The sequence below is a fragment of the Rhyacophila brunnea genome, unplaced genomic scaffold, assembly GCF_057557595.1.
Source record: "Rhyacophila brunnea isolate RB1 unplaced genomic scaffold, BYU_Rbru_1.0 scaffold_12, whole genome shotgun sequence".
Taxonomy (NCBI): Eukaryota; Metazoa; Arthropoda; class Insecta; order Trichoptera; family Rhyacophilidae; genus Rhyacophila; species Rhyacophila brunnea.
The window spans coordinates 10,346,172-10,369,833 of record NW_028232774.1 but is presented as its reverse complement, the minus strand read 5'-3'; the positions used below and the strand labels follow the sequence as shown (position 1 = coordinate 10,369,833).

Genomic DNA, 23,662 nt, shown 5'->3' with positions numbered 1-23,662 from the left:
AATTAAATTAAGAATAAGGATGTACAAAAAAAACTAAAAATTAAAACTATCAGATCAACAATAAACATATGTCACGACAGTAGGTAAAAACATACAAAAATTAACACCACCTACCGATATGATGTAAAATAAAAATACTAAATAATAAGTAATAACTATAATCATAATGCTAGAATGTAAAAAAAAATAAACTAGAACAAATATTAAGTCGGAATAGGATACAGATGACATTTATATAGAACATGGCTGGTTTTACATTATATATACACAACATAATTATCCTTTTAGCCGTCATATTATTTGTATCATATGAAGATATTACTTGCAGCATTTAAGGATATTTTTTTTGACATTTGTTTCGAAATAGAGAAGGTCAATAATAATTGAATCTTAAAAAATATTGACGCATTTCAAATTCCTACCATGTTCTAAATATTGTCAAATTAATAATACACGTGAGTTAAATTAAACTCAAGAATTAAAATATTTCTATATAAGTTGAAAAAACGCATGTTATTAATTTTCAACAAAGAAAGAAAGAAATTATAAAAATATTTAACTGAATTCTTGAAATTTAACTCACGCAAAATACACATAATTATGGTAATACAACTAGGCTTGCATGCACCTTCTAAAATACTTTTTTTTTTAAAACAAACAAACTATCTTACTAAGTTTACAAGATTGCATACTGTTTGTAGGTAAATAATACTTAACAGAAGATATATTTGTAAATAAAATAATAACTAAAAAAAACTTAGACTACAGCAAAAAAAAATAATTCACAATATATAATAAACGATGGTTATGAAATATTTATCGTTAAGTTGCAGAAGTGTAGTCATGTTTTTTTTAATTTATCTATAAAATGGGATCGCGTTAGCATGACAGATATGGAAGATTGTATAAAAATGTAACAAGAGAGAGAGAAAAACAATCATAATATTATATGCGTAAAAATCAACATATTGTGAATAAATTCAAAAATGTCGTCACTGTCGAAAACGACAATATTATCAATAAATTTAACACGCGCACTTCATGACCAATAATAATACCTCTACATCAATATTGGCTTCAATAACAAGAGAATGTAAAAAAAATCTTCATAGAGAATAATTTCTTTCGGCAGTAACTGACGTCGAGATTTCAATAAACCGAAGAATAACATTAAAAAAAAACAATCAATAGAAAAAACTTCGGAGATCATCTTCACATTTTTTCACCCTTTTGATAATACGAAAAACAAGAACATTTAACTTTACAAATTGGTCCAACAAATGAGGGAGCACTGGGTGCACAACATGCTTGTTTTACTACCTCTTAAATCTGTCCTGCCAAAAAACTGGGAATTCGCATTCCTCAACATGAAGGAATATGTATGACAAACAATAAAACGATGCAAAAACATTCTTGGTATAGAATGGATAATACTTATTTCACCATCATCTGCAATCTGGCTCATGTTCCTAGTCCCAGATATGCTTCTGCTTACATCCCAATTGGAGGAACCTGGACGTAGCGGTAGATGTAGAGGCGGTAATCCTTGCTGGCAAGGACGACGGAACCGTCATCCATCAACGCAACATCGAAGCACTGAGCGTGTTTCACTTTGCTCTCAAGAGCTGACACCAATTGACCTTCCTGGGTGAAGATAGTCAGATTGAAATTGTTGTGGTTATCTGCGATCAAAATCTCTCCTGCAGCATTAATTCCAACTCCGATTGGATAATTAGTCACGCCTTCTCCGCCTATCTGTCTCAGGTATACACCTTCATAGTTGAATACCTTGACGCAGTGGGCACGGTTGTCGCTGATGAATATTTCCTGTTTGTCGTTCACCACGACACCGTTGGGGAATTCTAAATGCTTTGAGCATCCAAACTTCTGCAGGACATTGCCGGCCTGGTCGAATATTATGACGCGCATAACTTTGCACTCCACGACCACAATGCGGCCCTTCGAGTCAACCGTGACACCTCGGGGGTGCTGAAGAATATTGGCCCCAAACTTGCGGACGAACTGACCATACTGGTTGTAGATCTGTATTTGGTGTGTCGGAGACCGTTCAGTCACGATTATATCGCCTGATGTGCGCACCACTGCAACGCGGTTGGGGTACAAGAGCTGACCGTCTCGTTTACCACATTCTCCGAACTGGAACTTGAATCTTCCTTCCTTGTCGAAGATTTGGATGCGGTGGTTGTTGGTATCAGCCACAATAATATCATTCTGGGCATTCACAGCCACGCCGCTGGGTTCAGTAAACTGTCCCTCCATGACACCAAATTCTCCAAATTTACAATGGTAAATCATCTTTTGTCTCTTGATTTGTGACTTGGGTGGGAAAATTGCGGTAGACATCAGTTTTGATGTTAAGTCAAGCATTGAATCGGTATGGTTTCCGCCGCCAATTGAATAGGGATCAGCAATACCCGATGGAAAGATGCTGTCGCATCCTCCGCCGTTGGACCACTTTTCGTAAGGATTAATTCCGTTCAGATTCATGTCACCGATGGCGCTCGTGAATGGGCCGAGACTGTTTGCGCTATTGAAACGCTTCGATATGATGTTAGATTCAAAAGGCGACGTAGATTGGCTGGAGGATGACACCAGCCCATTCGTATAATGTCGCTCGACAGGGTTGCCGATGGCGGCAGAGAAGTGCAGTGCTGCACCGTTTAGACTTCCTGATGATCCATGCACAGACGATCCGCTACTGCTGCCAGAACCGGGCGGTAGAGCTCCGGCTGGGCGGGCAATAGGAGGCTGCTTGCCAGGGCCTGCTCCGATTTCACCCCCTGATCTGACATAACCGAAGGTATTCCTAACACCAACTTGGATAGCTTGGTAGTTGGAAACGAATTCCAATTCGCATGCAGATTGCACGCTTTGTTCTGGATTGTAGCTCACTAAAGCCTGCAGTTTTGAATCAAGAAGTTTTCTGAACATAAGGATTTCCGCAACAGTAGCGCACTTGGTAAGACGCTCTACGAAATCGCAAGTCTGATAGATTTTATCGACTGTCTCTTGAGCTTTCTGCCCGACGACGGTCAGCGATATTTGCTTATTGGAGAACATGCTCTCCAATTCTTTCAACAGCTCTTGTTTACGCTCTTCTAACATAGAGCGATAGAACTGAAAAGTATCGTTGATTTCGTTTTGAGCTTTATGGTATTGAATCTGCAGTCTATTGGCACTGTGCTCGGCGGCCTTTAAGATTGAACGTATTTCAGAAGCACGAGCTTTGCTCTCAGTAACAGCCTGGTGTATCATTTCAAGTTGCTCCGGCCCAGCCTCACTTAAATGTTCACATTCGTGCATACCACTGGGGTGCTCCAAAATAGTGCACTCTTTGCAGATTGGTACAGAACAAGTTCTGCAGAAATACTTCAAAATGTCATTTTTATGCCTAGGGCAGAAGACAGACTTTTCGCCGGTCCCGTTACAAGATCCGTCTGCGACGAGACCATTTTTCTGGTCGTCTTTTAGGTCACCGAGTGTCAAAACCCGGTGGCCTTCGAAGCAGTGCATAAATTGATGAGCCATTACGCAATTTGGGCACAAATAATTGGCACAGTCAACGCAACGTGCAACCGCGTCAGATTCTTTGCTTTTGCAACCGGTACAACGGGCTGCGGATCCAGAAACTAGTTCGGAATCAGATTCGATGATCGTCGATATAACAAGGTTGGACAATAGTCCTCTAACGCCGCTAGCGGGTAAAGAGCAATCTGTATGACACTGAGAGCAGGTTACTTTATCTGGATGATTTTGTTCTTTCTCCAAACAAGATCGGCAGAAAGTGTGCAGGCAGGGCAGGACCTTCGGGTCCGCGAATGTCTCGTGGCAGAGAGAGCAGATAGTGTCGACGCCGTCGAATTCTCTAAGGTCGCAGACAGCGGAGTCGCTGGCCGGGGGTGATGACCCGCTGAGGGTGAGGGGGGAGTGGACGAGTGGCGAGCAGGAGGAAAGATCGCCGCGGTCTCCGTATGATCCGATCGAGTTAGCTCCGGGCAGAGATTCGAGTGATGGAGTGCGCGAGGCCATCTTCAATTAACCAGCATCCCTAGAAAAAAAGAAAAAACAAAATTAATTAAAATTAAAATTAGAGAAGAAAAGCACATAATTATTACACGTTAGATTATGAAGTAGAGGTGGGAAACTGATCGATTTTGAAGACTAAGTATACTTACTACCAGTATACAAAATTGTATCGAAACTTGTTCCAAAATACTTACTAGTATTTGGGATATTATATAGAGCGTTTGGCGCGCAAAGCTGTGTCAGTGCTTTTTAGAAGCCATTTTTACACAAATTGTTTATATACCTAATTATTATACATTTACACACATTAACAGAATCGAGAAACTCGACGTGACGAAACCAGACAGACGCGTGAATACTTATCAGTCTCATACTCAACTGAAACTAAAACTAACTCCATATTATTACTATAAGACGAACTTGTCACCATTTCTGTCGTTCAATATAGCAACTTTACAACTGGAGAGAAAGGGAGAGCAATGACGCCAATGAGAGTTGAGTACATCACGGCTTGACATACGTGCATTGTGCTATCTCGCTCGCGCGCATTTAATATCAATAGTATTGAAAGTCTACCAACAGTACCAACTAGCGAGTCGCGTCGATGATCTCATCGCATGCGTTCGAACAAGTTTATTGGGCCACACGTACAGAGTACGGGTACCGAGATTTGAGTACACAAGCGGTATGTTATAATAAACATAAACCAGTGACGTTCGAGGAAAGTGTATTATGTCCAGTAAGTAAACAGCATAAGAAACGCATTGGACAGTCACTCGGCGTATTATTTCCGCATGCCACATGTTGCACCTTCGTCGGGACTTTTCTGGATCGATGAGGGTGGCAGGGCCGAATATGAACGGCGGGGTGAGGGGTGTAGTCGGCGTCTCCATGGCAACGCCACCGCCTAGCCGGGGGGCGCGTCTGCAACCGGGTGACGTCACCGACCTGTTGCCAGGAGACGGGGTATTTTTGAAGACGAGTCGGATGACGCCCACCCCGCTGAGGAACCGATGCGTTACGCAATCGGACCAGTCACCTCTGACGAAGACTGTTACACAGGTCTACCAGCATACTATATATAATACGCCCTCGATATCACAGTATCTTTGTTATGACCTAAACTTCTATTGATACATTATTTTTTATATTGAATACATTAGAATCATTAGAAGAAAACATTTTTACTTCATTTAAATACGTGTGCATTTTCAGAGCTGTAATTAATATGACATATTTAACGATTGTTTTGTCTATCTTGGTAAAACGATAAAATATAGATGATAAAATCAAACTGTGTGTTCATAAATTTTATGTAATACGCTTATGAGTCATTTTTAGAATTTAAATTATCTTTCAATCCAGTACCATCAATAGATAATAGTTTTCTAGACATTCTTTTTTCTAAAAGCTTTAAACCGACAAATATTTTCTAACAGATCAGCGAAGCTATCCACCATTATAATATAAAATATCAAAAATTACGATTACGATGAAGGTAAAATGCAATACACAATAACAAAAGCATATCGATTATAGTAAATAAACAGATTGAGAGTTTCTATACAGAAATACGACAAAATAAATCATCAAAGAATGTAGGTAGGCCAATACTAAAAATAGATAGAATTATCCTACTTACTATTTTCATTTGTTTCAAAAGGGGCGAAGTGTTATACGACTGTATCAATGGTATGGGAAATTTCACAGAGTTTTCAATGAGTTTCAATTAATACAGTTGAAATTGTAAATTATCAAAAAAAAATCTCAAATTGGAAGCTTCGTATTTTTCCGCTAGATGCCTCTTTAAAAACGGCTAAGTAATGGCTTCACCTTAATTAAATTAACTCCATTCGTATACTCAGGCCACCTGCCGCAAAAGTGAGAGAAAGAGAAGATGTGAATCCATGTTTTTAAAACTGAGGCGTAGTTACCTTTTACCGTCACGCAACATGCTCTTTACACAGTATGGTAATAGTTTGACGATAAGGCCAATGAATTCGATATTCATTTGTGGTGGTGAAAGACTGCGTTGTTTATGTTGTCACATAATATAATATTTGGATCATGTTGAAGAATGACAATGGGAGATAATGTCAGTTTTGATACTGGATAATCACAGCCTACTTCGACAAGTTCAACATGCCTGTTTTAGATGGATACTTATAACTTAAGTATACGAATTTATCTATAACAATATTATTAAAAATAATTTACGGAATTTGTAAACATATCATTCTGGTTTTTTTTAACTACGGCTTGTATTACTTTATAACAAGAAATCGACCCCCCCCCCCCCCTTTAAGGTTCCACCGGGTTGTTTTCGTACTGTGATTTCGCCTCTTGATAATCGAAAACGTGGAATTCTACACGCCAACCAGTTGCGCGTGCTCTTCATTTGCAAACCTAGTACTAAGAAAATTACAAAAGCCAAGATGTTAAAGTAATACATTTGAAGAAAAAAAATGTAATAAATATAGGCGGAAGGCAACAAAAGAAAAATAATGACGTATGGAATCAGCAAAGTCTTCCAAAAACATGTTTTAATACAATAACACATAAGAATTTACTTAAAAAGAAAACACGTTATTAAATGACTATATTATTTATTGTCATAATTAGAGATTGTAATACCAAATGAAAATAGCCATAATTTTGTTTACATTTGTTAAAATATAGAGGAACTAAAATTAAGTAAGAACAATTATATTTCTTCGTGCAAATAAAGCCGGCTGCTGGAATAGTCCTCTCAGTTTCAACGCTTATTAGACGTACAGTCATTGAATAGTAATAATTATTACAAATATTCTCCATCACTGCTTTCTGATTCAAACTATGTCCATTCATCGGGTACAATTTAATACATAATATATTTCGTTTTATTACTATTTCATTTGTATTGGATTCAGTCATTATTTTAGTTAACACGTGTTCGCTTTTTTAATACTAAAAATAACGGCATTTTGGATTTTGAAAACCGGTATTGCAGTCCCTAGTGTATTAGTTCGAAAAGCGTCTGTCTCTGAAACCAAGAATGCGGATACGAATCTCACTAAAAACTGGCAAAATCACAATATGTTTTCCAATGTGTGTTTGGTCAAGAGAAAAGACACAATGAATTGGGCGAATTATAAACAACCATTTCTCATATCTGTTAATATAACCCTAGCTATGCACCAATTAATGAACTAAAATGGAGCTGGCAAGCAAGTACATATATGGGGCATCGATTCTTCTCCTTCATTCGACAACTAATTCGTTGTTAATCTCGTTCGACGCGGACGACACGGCTGCCGTGTCCCCGTTAAACGGCCGTTAGATGCAACTAGCATGTTATTTAAATGTGGTAATTAAAAATTAACTAAAAGGTACGCAGTGATTGTGTTAAGCATATAAAATACCCGTAAACTTAAGCGTGTGTCCATACCGGAAAGAAAATGATATGTTGTACAAAATAACATTTTGTATAAATTAATTCGATCGACTGAGGTATTAACGTTAATAGAACAAGAATTAAATTTTAAAATTTTAGAAGAATTTAATTACTATGCAATTACTACATTTAAATAACATGCTAATTATATCGAATGGCCAATTAATGAGGGCACAAACGGGTTTGCCGTCCGCGTGGAAAGGATTGAATTGTCAGTATCGCCACAAGTCGCAAAAATACTCAGATGAAACAGTACAACACTTACATCAATTAGAACATAAATAAAATAAAGGTTAAAATGGTGTCTTATATATCAGAAAAATTAAAATGAATTTAAAAGTATATTCCCGCGGGAATAATTTTATTCTAACTCATCGAGTGAGTTAGAATCCATTGTGGAGGGTATGTGGTCGATTTCGATTACACCGCTTCAACCGCTGCGTTTTGTCTCGTCGGTTTCCACTCGTGATGCGGAAAATCAATATTGCCACCGGTCGCCGGAGACCATTGCGTTTGCAGCGTCTATAGCCGACCCCAGGGTGGAAAGGGTTTAGGAAACATCCAGGATTGATGGAAAGCCAATTTGTATTTCAGATTTTTTTTATAATACCAGAGGCGTCCGAGATGTGACTGCATATAAACTTTTAGACCGTCCGCTTTGACATACGAAAACAAGGAAACCAGACAGAGAGAACTGATACTACTGATAGTTATACAGTATAGATAATTAGTAAACTTTTATCTATTTTAGCTTATCATAGTATTTAGTATTTTTTTTTTGTATCAGTTTAAAATGTTATAGTACGTATTTTTATGACATGAAAGTGATCGATAATTTGAAGCATAAAACGCCATCTATTGTATTTAAAATATATTATATAAATACAGAAATTACATTTATAAATGACACCATACCTATAATATAACTGTGTGGAATGTTGGTGTTGTATGTCAGTCATCACCAGACAACAGTGTTGCCATCTTTTTCTATGCTGATTATAGTACAAAGGCGTAAAAATTATAGTATTTTGGTATATTTGGCGTAAAATTATAGTATTTTACATTTTTGGCAGAATTAAAATTATAGTATTGTACTATAATTATAGTACGGTTGGCATCACTGCCAGACAATGAAAAAATGAAGTTGTTGAAAACATTTGTTTTGTCTTTGACAGATTATTAATTTACATGTTACCTATAAGATTGGAAACGTCTGCTTGAACTTCTAAAATAATATTCAAGTCTTTCGATTTTATGAATGCTCAAAATCAAATGATTAATGTCTTATTCATAATTGGTTCAAATTTTAATTTTGTGTTGTTTTTATTCAATAAGTATTTTTCCTCGATATGGTAAAAAATAATTATGGTAAGCTTAAAAAAAAGTTTTTTCTATTGGTTGTGATATACTCTCTCAGTTAGTGTTTTTCTAAATAATATAATGTTCAATAATCAGAATGATATATTCTTAAATCTTGTGAATTATTCGTTTGAATAAAAGAAATAGTTAATTAAAAATTATTAGCAAGTACAAGAAGTTGCTTAAAAAAATATTGGAGAAATTCCTAGACGTCGGTTAGTAATCGTTGTAATAGTAAAATAACTACCTACTTTGATTTAATAAACAAAAATCGATTGCCGAAGTAACATGATTTCGAAGAGCGCTGAGTGGTAGGTATTTAATAGCCAATAGCTTAAATATTTGTCGTCATTAGTATGTCTTCCGTAGCATAATGGCTGAATGCGACTAGTTTGGGGCGTTTACCCGTTGGAGATGCCGGGTTCGATTCCCGACCGATTGGCTTACTTTTTTCAAAAAAGTTTTTTCTATTGGTTGTGATATACTCTCTCAGTTAGTGTTTTTCTAAATAATATAATGTTCAATAATCAGAATGATATATTCTTAAATCTTGTGAATTATTCGTTTGAATAAAAGAAATAGTTAATTATAAACTCATAATGTTAAGAAGAACGAAATGTTGGAGAACTACAGGAATAAGAGACAAAACATAAGGATTATCACATAATTTAGATGTACTTAATCATGAATTTAATGTGAATATGTTATATTCAATATTTTCCGGGCCATCTTGAAAAACTGACCACAAAATGTCAAACTTTAAGCCAAACGTCACAAAGATATTAGTAAAATAATGTATTCTGTGTCACATCAATATTTGCCTGACCAATACATATTATAAAACGCTGCTGCTCCAACAGTTAACTGTTTTGTATTAACTGTGTTTTATGACCAGGAAAAATGGGAAAATACACCTGTCTACTTGATTAAATATCGTTTATATTTCAAAGCTTTTAGCGTAGATTGGTAAACATAATGGTGGATACATGTTATATCATATATATATATATATATGTATATTGAATCCATAAAGATAGAAATACTTAACTCGACAATATCAAACTTAGCAATGATTTATCACGTTTATAAATTACAAAAATATACATTAAGTAGTCGACATTAACTTTAGCCATTTTTCCCCAGAATCCATTATTCACGGTTAAGCGAATCTGCGCGAAAATTAGGAGACGAAAATCGTGTTTATTGAAAATGAAAATCGGAAGAAAAATGCGTACATAATAATTCGAATTTGACGTATTGACGTTGGAGATAATTTAAAAGGTTTCCATTCTTCGAGAAAAAAGAAAAACAGGTGAAAGGAAAATGAAAAACTAACTAAATTACGCGCTCTTTACACTCTGTCAACGTACAGCCTGAAGAAAATAGAGTGAGGAAAATGGAAAAAAAAAATATTATTTGTGTTCGTGTCATGTAGTGATCAATAAGTAATGTAACTTATCGTATTGTTTATTTTTTAGTAAATTTATTAGTTTATATCAAAACAAATCTAATTCAATGAATAATATAATATTATTATGTACTTCTTCTTTTAGCACTAAAACAAAAATGTACAAGAAATTGTAGTCGTATACATGTTAGAAAGTTACCCCTTATCATAGGAATTCCTAAGTGTGTTAGATACATTAGACATTAACAAAAAAAATATATTATAAGCTGCCCATATATTGAACATACATAACTTGAAAACACCTCAGATACCCATTAGAAAAAAATCAAATTTAAAAAAAATACGATGCTCGACGGGATTTGAACCCGTATAACCACTGGTATCGCGCCAACTGTACATTAACCAATTATTATGCTACAAGCCTCCTATCTAATTACGACAATTCATTTCATTGATAATTCGCTGTTTCCTCTTAGAAAAAAAGATGTAGAATATAAAGCTAAATAATAAAGGAAACAAGCGACGGGGTTTTTGAGCCTAACGGAGCTGCGCTAATGAACATGTTCTTACAAACCAGAATCAGTTTAAACAAACCCGATATTATATATCATTGGCTAAAAACCACTCCATACTAATCAGTCGATAACTCATTGGCTGTATACAATTTAATACTAATACGCCGACCAATGCTCTTTGAAATGTGTATGCATCAAATCTATGCGAATTTTAGCTAAATGCCTATCCTATATACTAAATCAACGGGTGGAGCTCATTTTCAGGTAGGTAACACAATCAAAATACATATACGTCAGCATAAAATAATATATAACATTAGGTATATATAAACGCAGTTTTCAAAACGACCTTTATTAGAATAAAAATAGTGTTGATCATTGATCACTTTCAATTATTGTATTTTACTGTTTACGAAAGAATACGTAGTAATTAATGCCTCCACTTTATACCGCGAGATGTCGTCTACCACTATTCACAATAATTATTGAGCTAAATAAAACAAAAAAATATAGAATATTTTTTACATTTTTCACTCAATTTCTTGCGTTATATATATATATTTGAATCAAAATAGTATGTTAGCCTATTTTCATTTATGACTTGAATTTTCGTACTTACTAATCGCCGTTATGTTATGTTTTCTTATACTAAAACGTCAACGCAAGAAATTGTGTAGGCATAAATTTAAATACCAGTGCTTCATAAAAATAAAATTAAATTTAAAAACAAATTTTGTAATAAATTTAACTCCAAGCCGTCATAAGAATTGATGTAATCAGTACCAAAAATGTACTACGTAAAATAATTCCGACGGGTTATCGCAGACGTCAAAGCGACAATACTTACACTTTAAACCATTTTTTCCCAGTTTGAGTTCTATTTCCATTCGGTATAAGCCCGGGCGAAAGGTGACTATACGTTTTTTTTTGTACATTTATCCTTTTAGGGGTTAAAAACGCTAGGCAAAAAATCTTTTCGACTCCGCGCTGTGGGGTAGCGTAGGGTTGGACGGGGTGTTTGGTCGCCGGGCGCGCAGGGAGGGGGGCGATTAATCAAGCGAGTCTCGATTGCCAGTCCATTTATAATGAGAACGATATTGACTGGATCGCGAGATGAAAAATGCGACGCGGATTAGTCGTAAATCATTTATTTTTAAATACCACATTTGGCTAATCGAGGCGATTATCATTCTGACTTTATCGCTCGTGTGACGTGTGCATGAATTCAATATTTGCACTGTTTTTATTTACGTACATTTAAATAAATGGCGATAAGTACATACTGCCGATTTGACTTAGTTTGGCTGGTTGAACAGAACTGATGTGATGAAAAACAAGAGTTAAAAATCGGTTGAGAATACCTACTCGCATTAACAGACGAAACCGGTCCTGATCTTTATTACATTATAATAAAACATCTTATTTAAAAAAAATTAAGGACCCTTAACCTAAACCAAGCCGCCCCACACCACACCACACGGGCTTAGTCAAGCGTATCACGAGGCATATTACGTTAGCGATGTGGGGCATATGTACAGTTGTTTCGCCTCGTAATGTCCCGGGAGCAGATACCTAAGACTGAGGTATCCACGCTCTAAGTGAGCTTTGACTGAGTTTAAAGAGTCACTCTAAAGTTCAAAGTGCCGGGGAGAGAAAAGCACATGGAAATTACATAAAAAAAATGAATTTAGTTTAAGAACAATAAACGAAGCTAGCAAAACGGACGGCAAAAATTATGTGAAGAGATCTTCACGCCCGTAGTAAGACGTCGCAAATTTATGAAAAGCAACATAATTGACCTTTGGCCCGATGGGCCCAACAGCTGGTTGGACCAACTTGAGCATCTTTTCCCTCTCGGACCACATTCTCAGACATTCCCAGAGGATGTGAAACGCATCCTGTTTTTCTCAGCCGCATGGGACGTCGGACGGGTAACAAGTCCAGGCTCAAAGACCTTGGCAGCGAACCACCATGGCCTGTCGAACTAACGAACTGAGGGTATTCGTTGCAATGTGATTTTTATTGATTTAGAATTATATTCTTTAAATTATTTTCTACCATTACGAGCTATAAACATATCCTGATAGTTCGACGAAAAGGTAAAGACCTGACGGCGGGATTCGGAAATCACTGAAGAGACATTTGAAAGGACACGCGATTCTCAACAGTAAGATTACAGAATTTCCTACAAAAAAAGTAACGAAATGTTAATCAATAATTTAACGATAGGTACTGCTGCTAATAATTAGTTTTCATAAATAAATAATAATAGTTTAATATAAATACAGACAGTAAGTATTAGACATACATTAGCAATATTGTGTGTGAAATTGTTGAGATATTATAAAATTGAAGAAAAAAAAATGGATATACGAATTCGGGGCAAATTTTCCAAACAGAATTCCGTTAAGAAGAGTGGTGGTGTCCGGAAGAAATAAAAATAATTGTTGTTAATTTTCAATTAATACTCGTCGCGTTAGGTTCTTCTTAATTAAAATTTATATTCCAACGGAAAATTCTTGACTGCTTCCCCTAACACCCTAAAAATATGCAGTGTCGTGCAGAGAAATCATCACGATTTTATAATTGTATTCTTACTGTCATAACATATTATTTGCATGTGAAGATTGCATTCATTGTTGATAATTTAAAATCAAGCGAAATAATGCAAAAAACTGTCAAAATATATATTTAAAACAAACAACACTCGGCAATCAAAAATAAAGAACAAATAATGACCGTGGAGAGGGTCTTATATGTGAATATTTTTATTTAGTGCTCCCATGACATTCGGAGATGACTGCTGTTTTATTTACTTGCTATTTAATGGTGTTTTGTATTATTTTTTTATACGTCTAAATCTATATTATTTTAATAGATAATTCTTAATATTGACATATTAGTATATTATGAATTATAAGCGACCGTTATAGACGCTTTACATGTAAATTCTACGTATAACATTTCACCGTAGCACAGTTGAGCGTGAGTTTTCGTATCGGAAAGAGATGAAAAAAATACGCGTTGTTCTGCATTTCTTATTTATTTACAGACCTATTTCCAACTGTCTTCCAATTGTATTTCGGTAGTTTTTATTATGTATTTTGTAAGTGTTTTAGTTATAAGTCGGCTTACAGGAATTCAGGCGGGAACCGTGCCAATTTTCATAGCCGATTTTGGCAAAATTCATGTATTCAAGAATGAAAACTTAACCTAACAAATAATCCAGTTTATCAGCTATTTTCAAAAATTGTTTGCTGCTGGCTTCCTGTCAACGTAAGCCGACAAGAATCGTATTTGAATTTTATCTCAGTAAAACGAACCAAAGAGGTTGGACGGTTATATATTCATATACGACCATATATTTCCGATGCAACATTCACAGTGAAGTGTGATGCGGCGAACTGAATACGTACAAATTTTCGGACACGGATAGACGACCGGTAACGTATCGGGTTAATGGTTACGGGTTCAATTTCGGCCACGGGTCTGGCAAAATCACGCGTTGTGTTTTTTTCAATGAGTGTTTGGATCCACAGTATGGATCTCTAATAGGTAGAGCAAGTGGCTAACATAAACTTCTGGTTAAAAACGAAACTTATTCGTGAGGTAGTCAAGATCCATTTATTAAAAAAAAGAAAAACAACACAAGTAAATGTTATCACTCTAATTGTGTTAACAATCATTGGTGGACAGACATTGTATTGATTAAAATATACAAAACACGATATACAATACTTATTCCACATAATTTAATAACGATCATGACCGGATTTGAAGGTGCCTATGGAGTTTATATTATGATTGAGTATTAAAAGTTAGTTACGCAATCGTCAGAGTTATTTTTTTTTTTTAAACTTTACAAGTTTTTATCTGAAATTTCGTTTCGGTTTACAGGAAACCATTGGCAAACAAATTTTGAAAATAGCTGATATGTATACTAGATTATTTGTTAGGTTAGGTTGGGTTAAGTTAGGTTAGGTTTTCATTCTCGAATTCATGAATTTTGCCAAAATCGACTATAAACATTAGCGCTGTTCCTGCCTGGCTTCCTGTAAACCGACTATAGCTCCACCAGTATAAGTTATCAGCTGAGTGAGGGGCGCCATATGATAATATTTTAGATAATATCATTCAATAATCTTTATATTGCGATGAGCTTAGTTCGAACCAAATTCGAACACCTGCTGATTTATGATGGAAATTTCAATAATCCATCTTGTTGGTATCTAAAAATAACACTTATTGAAGAATTTGAAAAATCCTATTTGTGCAAAATAAAAATTATAACTAAGCAAATCAGCAGACATGGTCCACTCCAAATTTCGTTGTATTATGACGACCGTGAGAGAAACGAAAATAATCTCAAAAAGCTAAATAAATAAATATACCCCAGACTGAGTATAATAAAAGTCTATAAAAAACCACATTGTTTAAGTTGCGAAGAGGACAACAATAAAACTTTAATTATTTACCCCTTCGATTGAAGAACACCGCTGTGCAGTAGATTTTCTTGTGCCAGGCCACCCTTATTGATTATATTTGCCCAGAGCTAACTGTGTGTGGTGTGTTAAAAAACACTCGCCATAAATCAGCCCTGCGTGGTCGCAAATTGGAAATGTCCAGAGAGGAATCTATCCTATTTGGAAATAACTGCTGAAGTTTCGTGGAACCGAGTCATGAATTTAATACTTTTTGCTTGATTTAATGATAAGCGAGCGGGATTGAACGATTATTTATTGGTTCTACGGTGATCGCTTTTTATCAATACATTTTATTTAGATATGGATTTAATAATAATAATATCGATTAACATGATTTATTAACATTTGTGTTGTAAAAATAACAGCAAAAAGACGAATTTCGATTAAATTGTCACAAAATTAAGCTACTTATTTAAACTTTAATCTGTGAATTTAGATCGCAGTGCTCTTCTTCTTCGTCGTTCACTCATGGCTGAGTATCATGACCACCTTCGATTTTTTTCATCTTTGAGCGATTAAGACTATCAACCTCTCTCCAGCGCGCCGACGCCTTTGCCTTCCCAGGAGGCTACCCCAAAAACCACCAGTATCTCCAGGTTACGCCGAACAATATGTCCAAGACAACTGCAGAATGCATTTCAGACATACTATCGAGAGCCGTCCTTTATCTTCACGATTGCCTGGTTCATCATTTCCTCTCCTCAACATATATAAAGCATTCCGCGCTAACACCACATTTCGAAAGAAAGAAATTGCCTTCCATTCCCTTGCCTCCAGGGCTCAGACCAAAACTCAAAACAGCGGCTTTCGTGGTGCATTGAATAAGGCGCTGGCCATTCAACCGGGACCTCCGGGTTCGATCCCGGTGAGGACACAATATATTTATGTGATTTTCTCAAAGCTTGGGTGTTTGTGATTGTTTCATTTCTATTACTAAATTCACTACTGTCATTGGGCCTCTAGGATAAAAGTGCTAGAAGTGTTAAAAAAATAAGAAAATAATATAAAGAATGAGCAGTACAATCGGAACTCGGCTTGACTACAACAGATAAACCTTAGACATATCCGTAAGTAGATCAAATTCGAATGCGTTGGTCAGCTGACACAACAGGACTAGAATAATTGGAAAGCACATGACTGCAATTCGGTTGTCACCCAAATATCAATAATTTTGGTGAAGTATTTTAAGTGGAGTATACAAGCATACATGCAACGGAAGTTATAGAAACAGATGTTTTACGAAGACTGACTTTTGAAATCGATTCACGCAAGCCGTTGTTTGCCAGGTGCGAAATTCGAATCCGCGACACACGGTTTACAGAGAGAATACTCTTTCACCCAAATGGACAAAAAAGGGCTTATGCATTATAACACAGAACCAAATGTCAGAAGCTATCATGATATCGCAAAGTAACCGACCAGCAACTTTTAAATGAAAGCTGTACCAACCAATTCAATTATTCTCAGACCCATTGAGGTTCGATGACACATTTCTTCTGCGATTCGTTAATCTAGATTTAAGTGTATTTTAAAATAGCCTCTTATTAATCTATTATTAAGCAGGCAGCCATTTTAGGTAGTGCGTCTCTACTCGTAGACTAGTAGACGTCAGTGTACTCGAGTGTGTTACCTGCGCTTACTGCATTATGGAAAACTGTACAATACCTTTTTACAATGAATGAAACTAGGCGACGCATTTTAATTAAAGCATATTATTATGATTGTGCAGTCGGTATTAGGGTACATATTATAATTCTTTGATATATGGATGATTTTTTTTATTAAAGAGTCCAGACTAGGGAATCCAATCCCGAGCCAAAATTCTGATCCCGGGATTTCGGGATTACAATTTGACAATCCCGGGATCCCAGGACTGGTCCCGGGATTGGCATTTTTTCCATTGTTAATATAAAAATTTTATATTTACAAATAACATTGATAAAATCGGTCAAAAATAAATCTAGTATAATTTATACTATTTAAGACATTTATTGTTAATATTGTATACGTTCAATCTTGGAAATACACAAGTTTAATGGAGTAAATAATATTGTAATATAAATAATAATGTGAATTTAATAGGAGATTGCTGTTTCTGATAGTAAAGACTTAATGAATGGATTAGCGAGATTTAAAATAGTAAAGCAAATAATTATGGCGTACTTATGGCCTTTCCGCTTCATAAATCTAATTAGTCAGCCAAATATGAAACTGCCGTAAAACGTATGATATCATGGTGGAATTACTTTGTTAAAAGTGCGAAGCATTGTTTTTTTCCAATCTTTCCATTTTTAATAATTTATGTGAAAAAATAAAATGAATCGGCCACCTACACATGGGTATAAATCAAACTTCATTCAAACTCAGTTTATTTCTAATGTAGTTATTTTTTATTAAAAGTATTTTTTCTGTTATATTTTCGCTTTTATTTTATTTTCCATAAACATTGATAAAAAAATCAATCCCGAAATCCCGGGATTATGTTTATCAATCCCGGGATTCATAGGTATCGAAAATAGCTCGGGATCCCGGGATTGGAATCCCTAGTCCAGACTGAATATAGTATTATGTATCTACACAAAATTTATGAATGTAAAACTGTTTTTATTGAAAGCACGTAGATACGTAATTTTGAAACACTTCAGAAACACAGCAATTGGGAGCACACATCATTCTCTTCACGGGTGAGGGTTCTATTCACTAAGCTACGGATACCAACTATCATAGCGAATAACGCGGTCCTCGTAGTCCAGTGCCTAACATCCGGGGGCTTCCTGTTGGGTTACCGGAGAGGTCACAATTTATATTTATGTGATATTTTCAAAGCCTGGGTATTTCTGATTGTCACTCTTCTATTACTAAATATAATACTGACATTGGTCCTCATGGCTTGTTGTAGTGTTAAAAAGAAAACAAATATTGTACTATCCAAGTGCTTTTACAATTCACATCGAAGCGCTTTCTAAATTTCATCATTGTTTGACAGTCGGATATTGTATTTTAAATCTAAAAATAATAATACATAACCAAAAGATTTCTCTGGGATGTTTTCAAATTATGTAAGTTTAAATTTTGTTCTTTTCTGTCATCATTTTACATCACATACAGATCCCTAATCGCTGTTTTACTGTGTGAAGCTACACGATATAATTATTCTTGTTCGACAAGCCGAAGCGTATAGTAACTAAATACAACATGATTAATAAAGCAAAAATAGACTAAGCCAATTTAATAGTGCAGAAGTTCCTACTTGAGCTTTCATCAGTAATGACATTCATAATAATGTAGTCAGTGGTTCTTTGATGTCTAGAATATTGTGCTTAGTCAGTGCGAGTTTGAGGTTTCCCTTCTCTCGAAGTAATAGTGGCATTACTTTAACCCTGAAGTCGTCATATAAAATAAGCTTTTGAGTTGAAGACAAAGCTCTAGCGGCCCACTTGTAAGTGAAAGCTGCGAGACATTTGTTTGCTATACAGGGCTTTGAAAGCTTCTTATCATCGACAGATCGCTGGAATTACATGTTATTTGACAACTGAGATTCGCAGTATTTGCATAAAATGTAGTCTCTTTATACCTAGTGCTTCTTTGCCGGGAAATAGTGTTGACTATTGTGGGTTGTTAGTAAAACACCCCGAGGTTGTTCAAAAGTTCGCTACCAATTTTGTAATATTTAATATTACTTTCGGCCCATATTTATTCAAAATTCATGTAGGTACTAAATAATGTCATACTAATGTATATTATAATATATTAACTGTTTAATAAGAGAATATAAAATATTATTATTATTAAAAAGACTTCGTAATTTTTCAGACATATTCTGTAGGTGTGAGACGAAGCAACTTCGAACACACGAACCACATCCACGAGTTTTACTTGATAGATGGGCTGGCATGACCACCAACACGTTGAACACGTCTAGGACTGCGGGTTTATTAATTCTGAATACATCACATACAGGCCAAATTGCCCACGTAGACTTGATATCAACCGGCCCACTTTGGGGCATTTGAGGATTTTGCAGCATCGTATGGAAAAACCTTTTACTCTTTGAATTCTTTGTTTAAGCACCACGGTGCATGGTTGTTACATCAGTTCCATACGACTGCGTATCTAAATAGCAGAGTGAGCACGTAAAATCTTTTCTTTCAGATACGTTTTAAGTGTCGTGGATTTCTTTCGATAGATAATCTAGTATTTTTACAACATTTTTATTAGGTCGTATTCTTATTTGTCCGGTGTTTGTTTATCCAGTACAAATCTTGCAATCGATTTTTAACTAACTTCCCGACTAGCTAGACATTTGAAACTTTTCATCAGAACGCGATGCCAATGCATTATTTTAATACTTTTAGCCATCTGTAGAATTGAATTTATTTTCAGTTAATTCTGTTTTGTATGAAAAATTATTTCGGAAGGAATCCGTAATCCAATCCACTAGTATTGGTTGCTAGGGGTCTGGGGTCCTAGCAACTAAATTATTAATATATACGTGCGTTACTGTGGAAATCAATATGAAATGTTAAAATGACATGTCAGTATTATTTCTATCAAGTACATTTTTTTGATCGTTTAAGCTAGTCAAGTCAAGTTTATATGATTCAACAGAAAATTAAAAAAAATCTTTTTATCTTGTAATTATTTATTATTAACTACAACCTTTTTTCGTTATTGTTATTGAGAGTTGGCAATACATACCTGCCTTAAAATGATATCAACTTATCTTTCTTTAAACACTTTGAAAATACGTCTGAGGGAAACTGCTTCTGATAATAGGACTAAAATTCAATAGAAAGGTCAGGTTCATTATTTGTTGAAAAAAAAATCACGAGACTCGTAGCACAATAAAGCAAAAACTGTCTATAATTTAATAAATGGCTGTAGGCAGAAATAAAATATAATAAAATTTTAAATACCCAATAGATATACCCCTATTACATTACTTTTCAAGAAGCCCATAATTTAATAACGAAATCCGATATTTTTTATAGGGAATCCAGATAAATAAAAAAAAACGCGTAATATAATAAAAGGTCGGTTGGAAAACACTGCGCTAATAATAGAGTCGGAAAATTTTCCATGGAAAGTTACTCGATGGGAAAGTGGTGAGGGGGAGGGAGGAAATAGGCTGCTATGCTTTGAACTGGGAAAACTTTTATCTGGATTATCATAAGGCTTGCTCGCTGGCTGCGTCGTCGTCGCCTGTTTTAGCAAGAATATAAATTTCAAATTCGTCTACGTTATTGACAGTGTTTGAGGTATATCACCAGATTGACATCTTTGAAAGGATAGAGAGCGCAAAAAGAAATGTATATATAAAAATAAAAATGATTTCAAGTTAAACACATTTATATTTTTATAAAAATCGATGTTTTTTAAAAATGAATATAAAAAAAATATTATAACTATGAATTGGTCACAAATCTCTTGTCACAAAAAATAGAAAACTTAATAAACTAAATAATTTAATAATAAATATGACTATAAAATAATATGTAATCATAACGTGGGACCGGACCCTGCACCAAATTCACATTTTATATTTTTTTTTCTTAAATTGTCGGTTTATCTTTTTAAAATAAAAAATATTTTTCTTTTTTAATGTTTTCAGATACATATTTATTAATTAATACAGTTTAAAATGTAAATTATCAAAAGAATGTCTCAAATTGCAAGCTTCGTATTTTCCGCTAGGTGACTCTTTTAGAAAGGCTGAGTAAAGGCTTCACCTTAATTGAATTTTAAAAAGTAACTAACGCCATCTGTAAATTGTAGTCTTAGTTCAATGAAAACAAATACGTATGACTGATAAGTTTAATGTGATCTATTTATGTCGGATCTTACCAGCCTACCTCCAACCTTCGCCACTGCATAACATCATATAATATGTCGCCGTCTTAGAATCACTGTAGTATCATAAAAAATGCAATTCTGAATTAATTATGTGTTTTACTAAAATTATTAATACAACGCATTTCCAACATGAATTGACAGTTACACAAGGCACAAGTAAATAAATAAATTAAAATTAATTATTTTTGTTAATTTTCCATGATCTGTGGAATTTTTTGCTTAATTAGTTCTTATTAAACGCAGTCAGAACACACTTGAGTGCGTGGCGACCTTAGTCTTGTGCATCTACTCCTGAGACATTCCCACTAGTGTCTTGTGATACGCCCGATTCAGACTGGGTATGGTGAAGAGTGGTTTTTGTTCCGATAATATGGCGGGTGTACACACTGCATTGAAACACACACCTACATCGAAAGGACTAAAGAAGAAATAATTACAAGATAAAAAGAACTATTTATATACGTGTTTAAATTTTCTGTTGAATCATATAAACTTGACAATTCTATGTATTAATAAAAACTTTTTATTGTACTTGATAGAGCTATTGAATAAATATTATAGAATATTGAAATATCATTTTGACATTTCATATTGATTTCCATAGTAACGCACGTATATATTAACAGAAAATAATAACTTTCCATACAAAACAGAATTAACTGAAAATGAATTCAATTTTGCTTAAAAATGGCTAAATATATTAAAAGAATGCATTGCCGTCGTGTTCTGATATAATCTAAAAGTTTCAAATGTCTAGCTAGTTAGTTAAAAATCTTCAATCGTCCAATACAAATCTTGGACAAACGAGAAAAAAGTGTAATGGACACATAAGAAAAAATGAAAACGTGGTAAAATATCGGCTATTTATTGGTTATGTCTAGTATGCTGTTTTATCAAGTACTGACTGTATAATGTAAGATAGTGCGAAAATAAAATCAGTCAATTTGACCTAGCAATGAAAAATTGCCCATTGTAAGAGATACAATGCCTTTGATAAGAAATCCAATTACTTCACGTATTCACTAATTAGTTTCTGTTTGGGTGACCTGGAAAACGAGTACAATATAAGGAAAGAAATTGAAGCAATCAACGTCTACAAATACGTCATTCTGCTTTCAATAAAAATAATAACACTGGCAGACAATGTATTCTATAAATTGCAATGCAGCACAGAATCGCGAAGGCGTTATCACTAGACCAGTAATGTGTCGACACAAAATGATGTAACATTCTGCAATAAAACTTTATGATGTCTGTGTTAAAGTGGATGACCCATAGAAATGTAGGAGAGAGGCGTAGTAGATAGAATGGCGTACTTCGGCTGAAGACATTTGAGACTAGGGACGCAACACACAGTTGCCGAATAAAGAATATAAAATATATTTATTTTGCCATAATTATACTTTTACACTGACTGCATTTTTGCATTATATAAAATCTAGCCGAAGTGCCCGGCGTCCACGAGGTTGCTTAATTGTTCGATATAGATTTATCTTACTTAATAAAACAATAATAAGTCTATGGTGTAAAAGTGCTTAAGTCTGTATGGTTGCAGCTGATGTATAATTAAGTTTTTGATAGTGCTGTATTCAATGTTTTGAAAAAGTAATTTTTCTCAATTTAATCTGTTTCCACAAATTAAAATTTCTATTGATTCTGACGAAATATAAGATTCACAAAAAGAGCACAATTCTTTACAGACGTTGGCATTAAAATCTTTTAATTTCGTAAAAACGCGACTTAAGAACTTTTAATTAGAAGCAGAATTACATTCTTCAATATTAAAAAATCTGTATCTAGGGATCCAACATGTAAAAATGACAGCCTAGTCAGAAACAAAAGAAATTAAAATCGAATCTGTCGTGAAAATTTAAAAATTGGCGTGAAAAGTAATTTGAACAAACAAACTTAGTATTTTTTATACATGTAGATGTCAGTTTAGGCTAAGTAGAAAAAAGAAATCAGACAAACCTATTTTGATTTATATATAATATATATATATATATATAGATATATACATTAATGATCGCATATGATCTATATAAATAGATAGAGACTAAAAATATGATAATGAATTTGAAAAGGGGTGGCTTAGAGCTTGGTCAGATGGTGCGTGTCTTGCCGCGAGTGCATGTGGGCGGCTCAATGAGGTCACCTGTACCTGGAAAGCGCAACAGTCAAATAGCGCCATCTGGGAGAGCGGTGAGGCAATGTAATTTAGTTATTACTCATTTGTAGTAATATTTACGTTATTATCGTCAGCATCAACACGGACTTTTTAATTTCTAATTAGCTGCCGATGGTTACGGAGGCATCACACTATGCAATATTTGAGATCAGACAACTGGACGCCAGCTACAGATGAATGAAATGAATAAAGAAATACACATACGTTATCACTTGAAACATCTAGTACGACTGAAACGTAATATAAAATAGTACTACAAAGTACACATTGTTGAGTTGTAGTAATTGTATTGCTTTACGGTAGCGCTTGATATTTTAAATCGTAAGGTAGGTTTAATTAATCTTTAGCAGCGCCTGGACGTCTGTCGTTCAGTTG

The 23,662-nt window shown here is 34.7% G+C and overlaps 1 protein-coding gene across 2 annotated transcripts in view; it reads right to left on the bottom strand.

The window, feature by feature from the left end:
• Positions 1–348: 348 nt before the first annotated feature.
• brat (tripartite motif-containing protein brain tumor) overlaps positions 349–23,662 on the bottom strand; it is a 449,650-nt gene continuing 426,336 nt past the window's right edge. The window contains exon 3 of one of the 2 annotated variants that reach the window (XM_085960737.1): positions 349–4,069. In XM_085960737.1, the coding sequence (XP_085816863.1) occupies positions 1,492–4,050 (2,559 nt within the window). In that variant the 5' untranslated portion in view covers positions 4,051–4,069 and the 3' untranslated portion in view covers positions 349–1,491. The remainder of the gene's footprint in view (positions 4,070–23,662) is intronic. The other variant, XM_085960738.1, reaches the window with a different exon arrangement.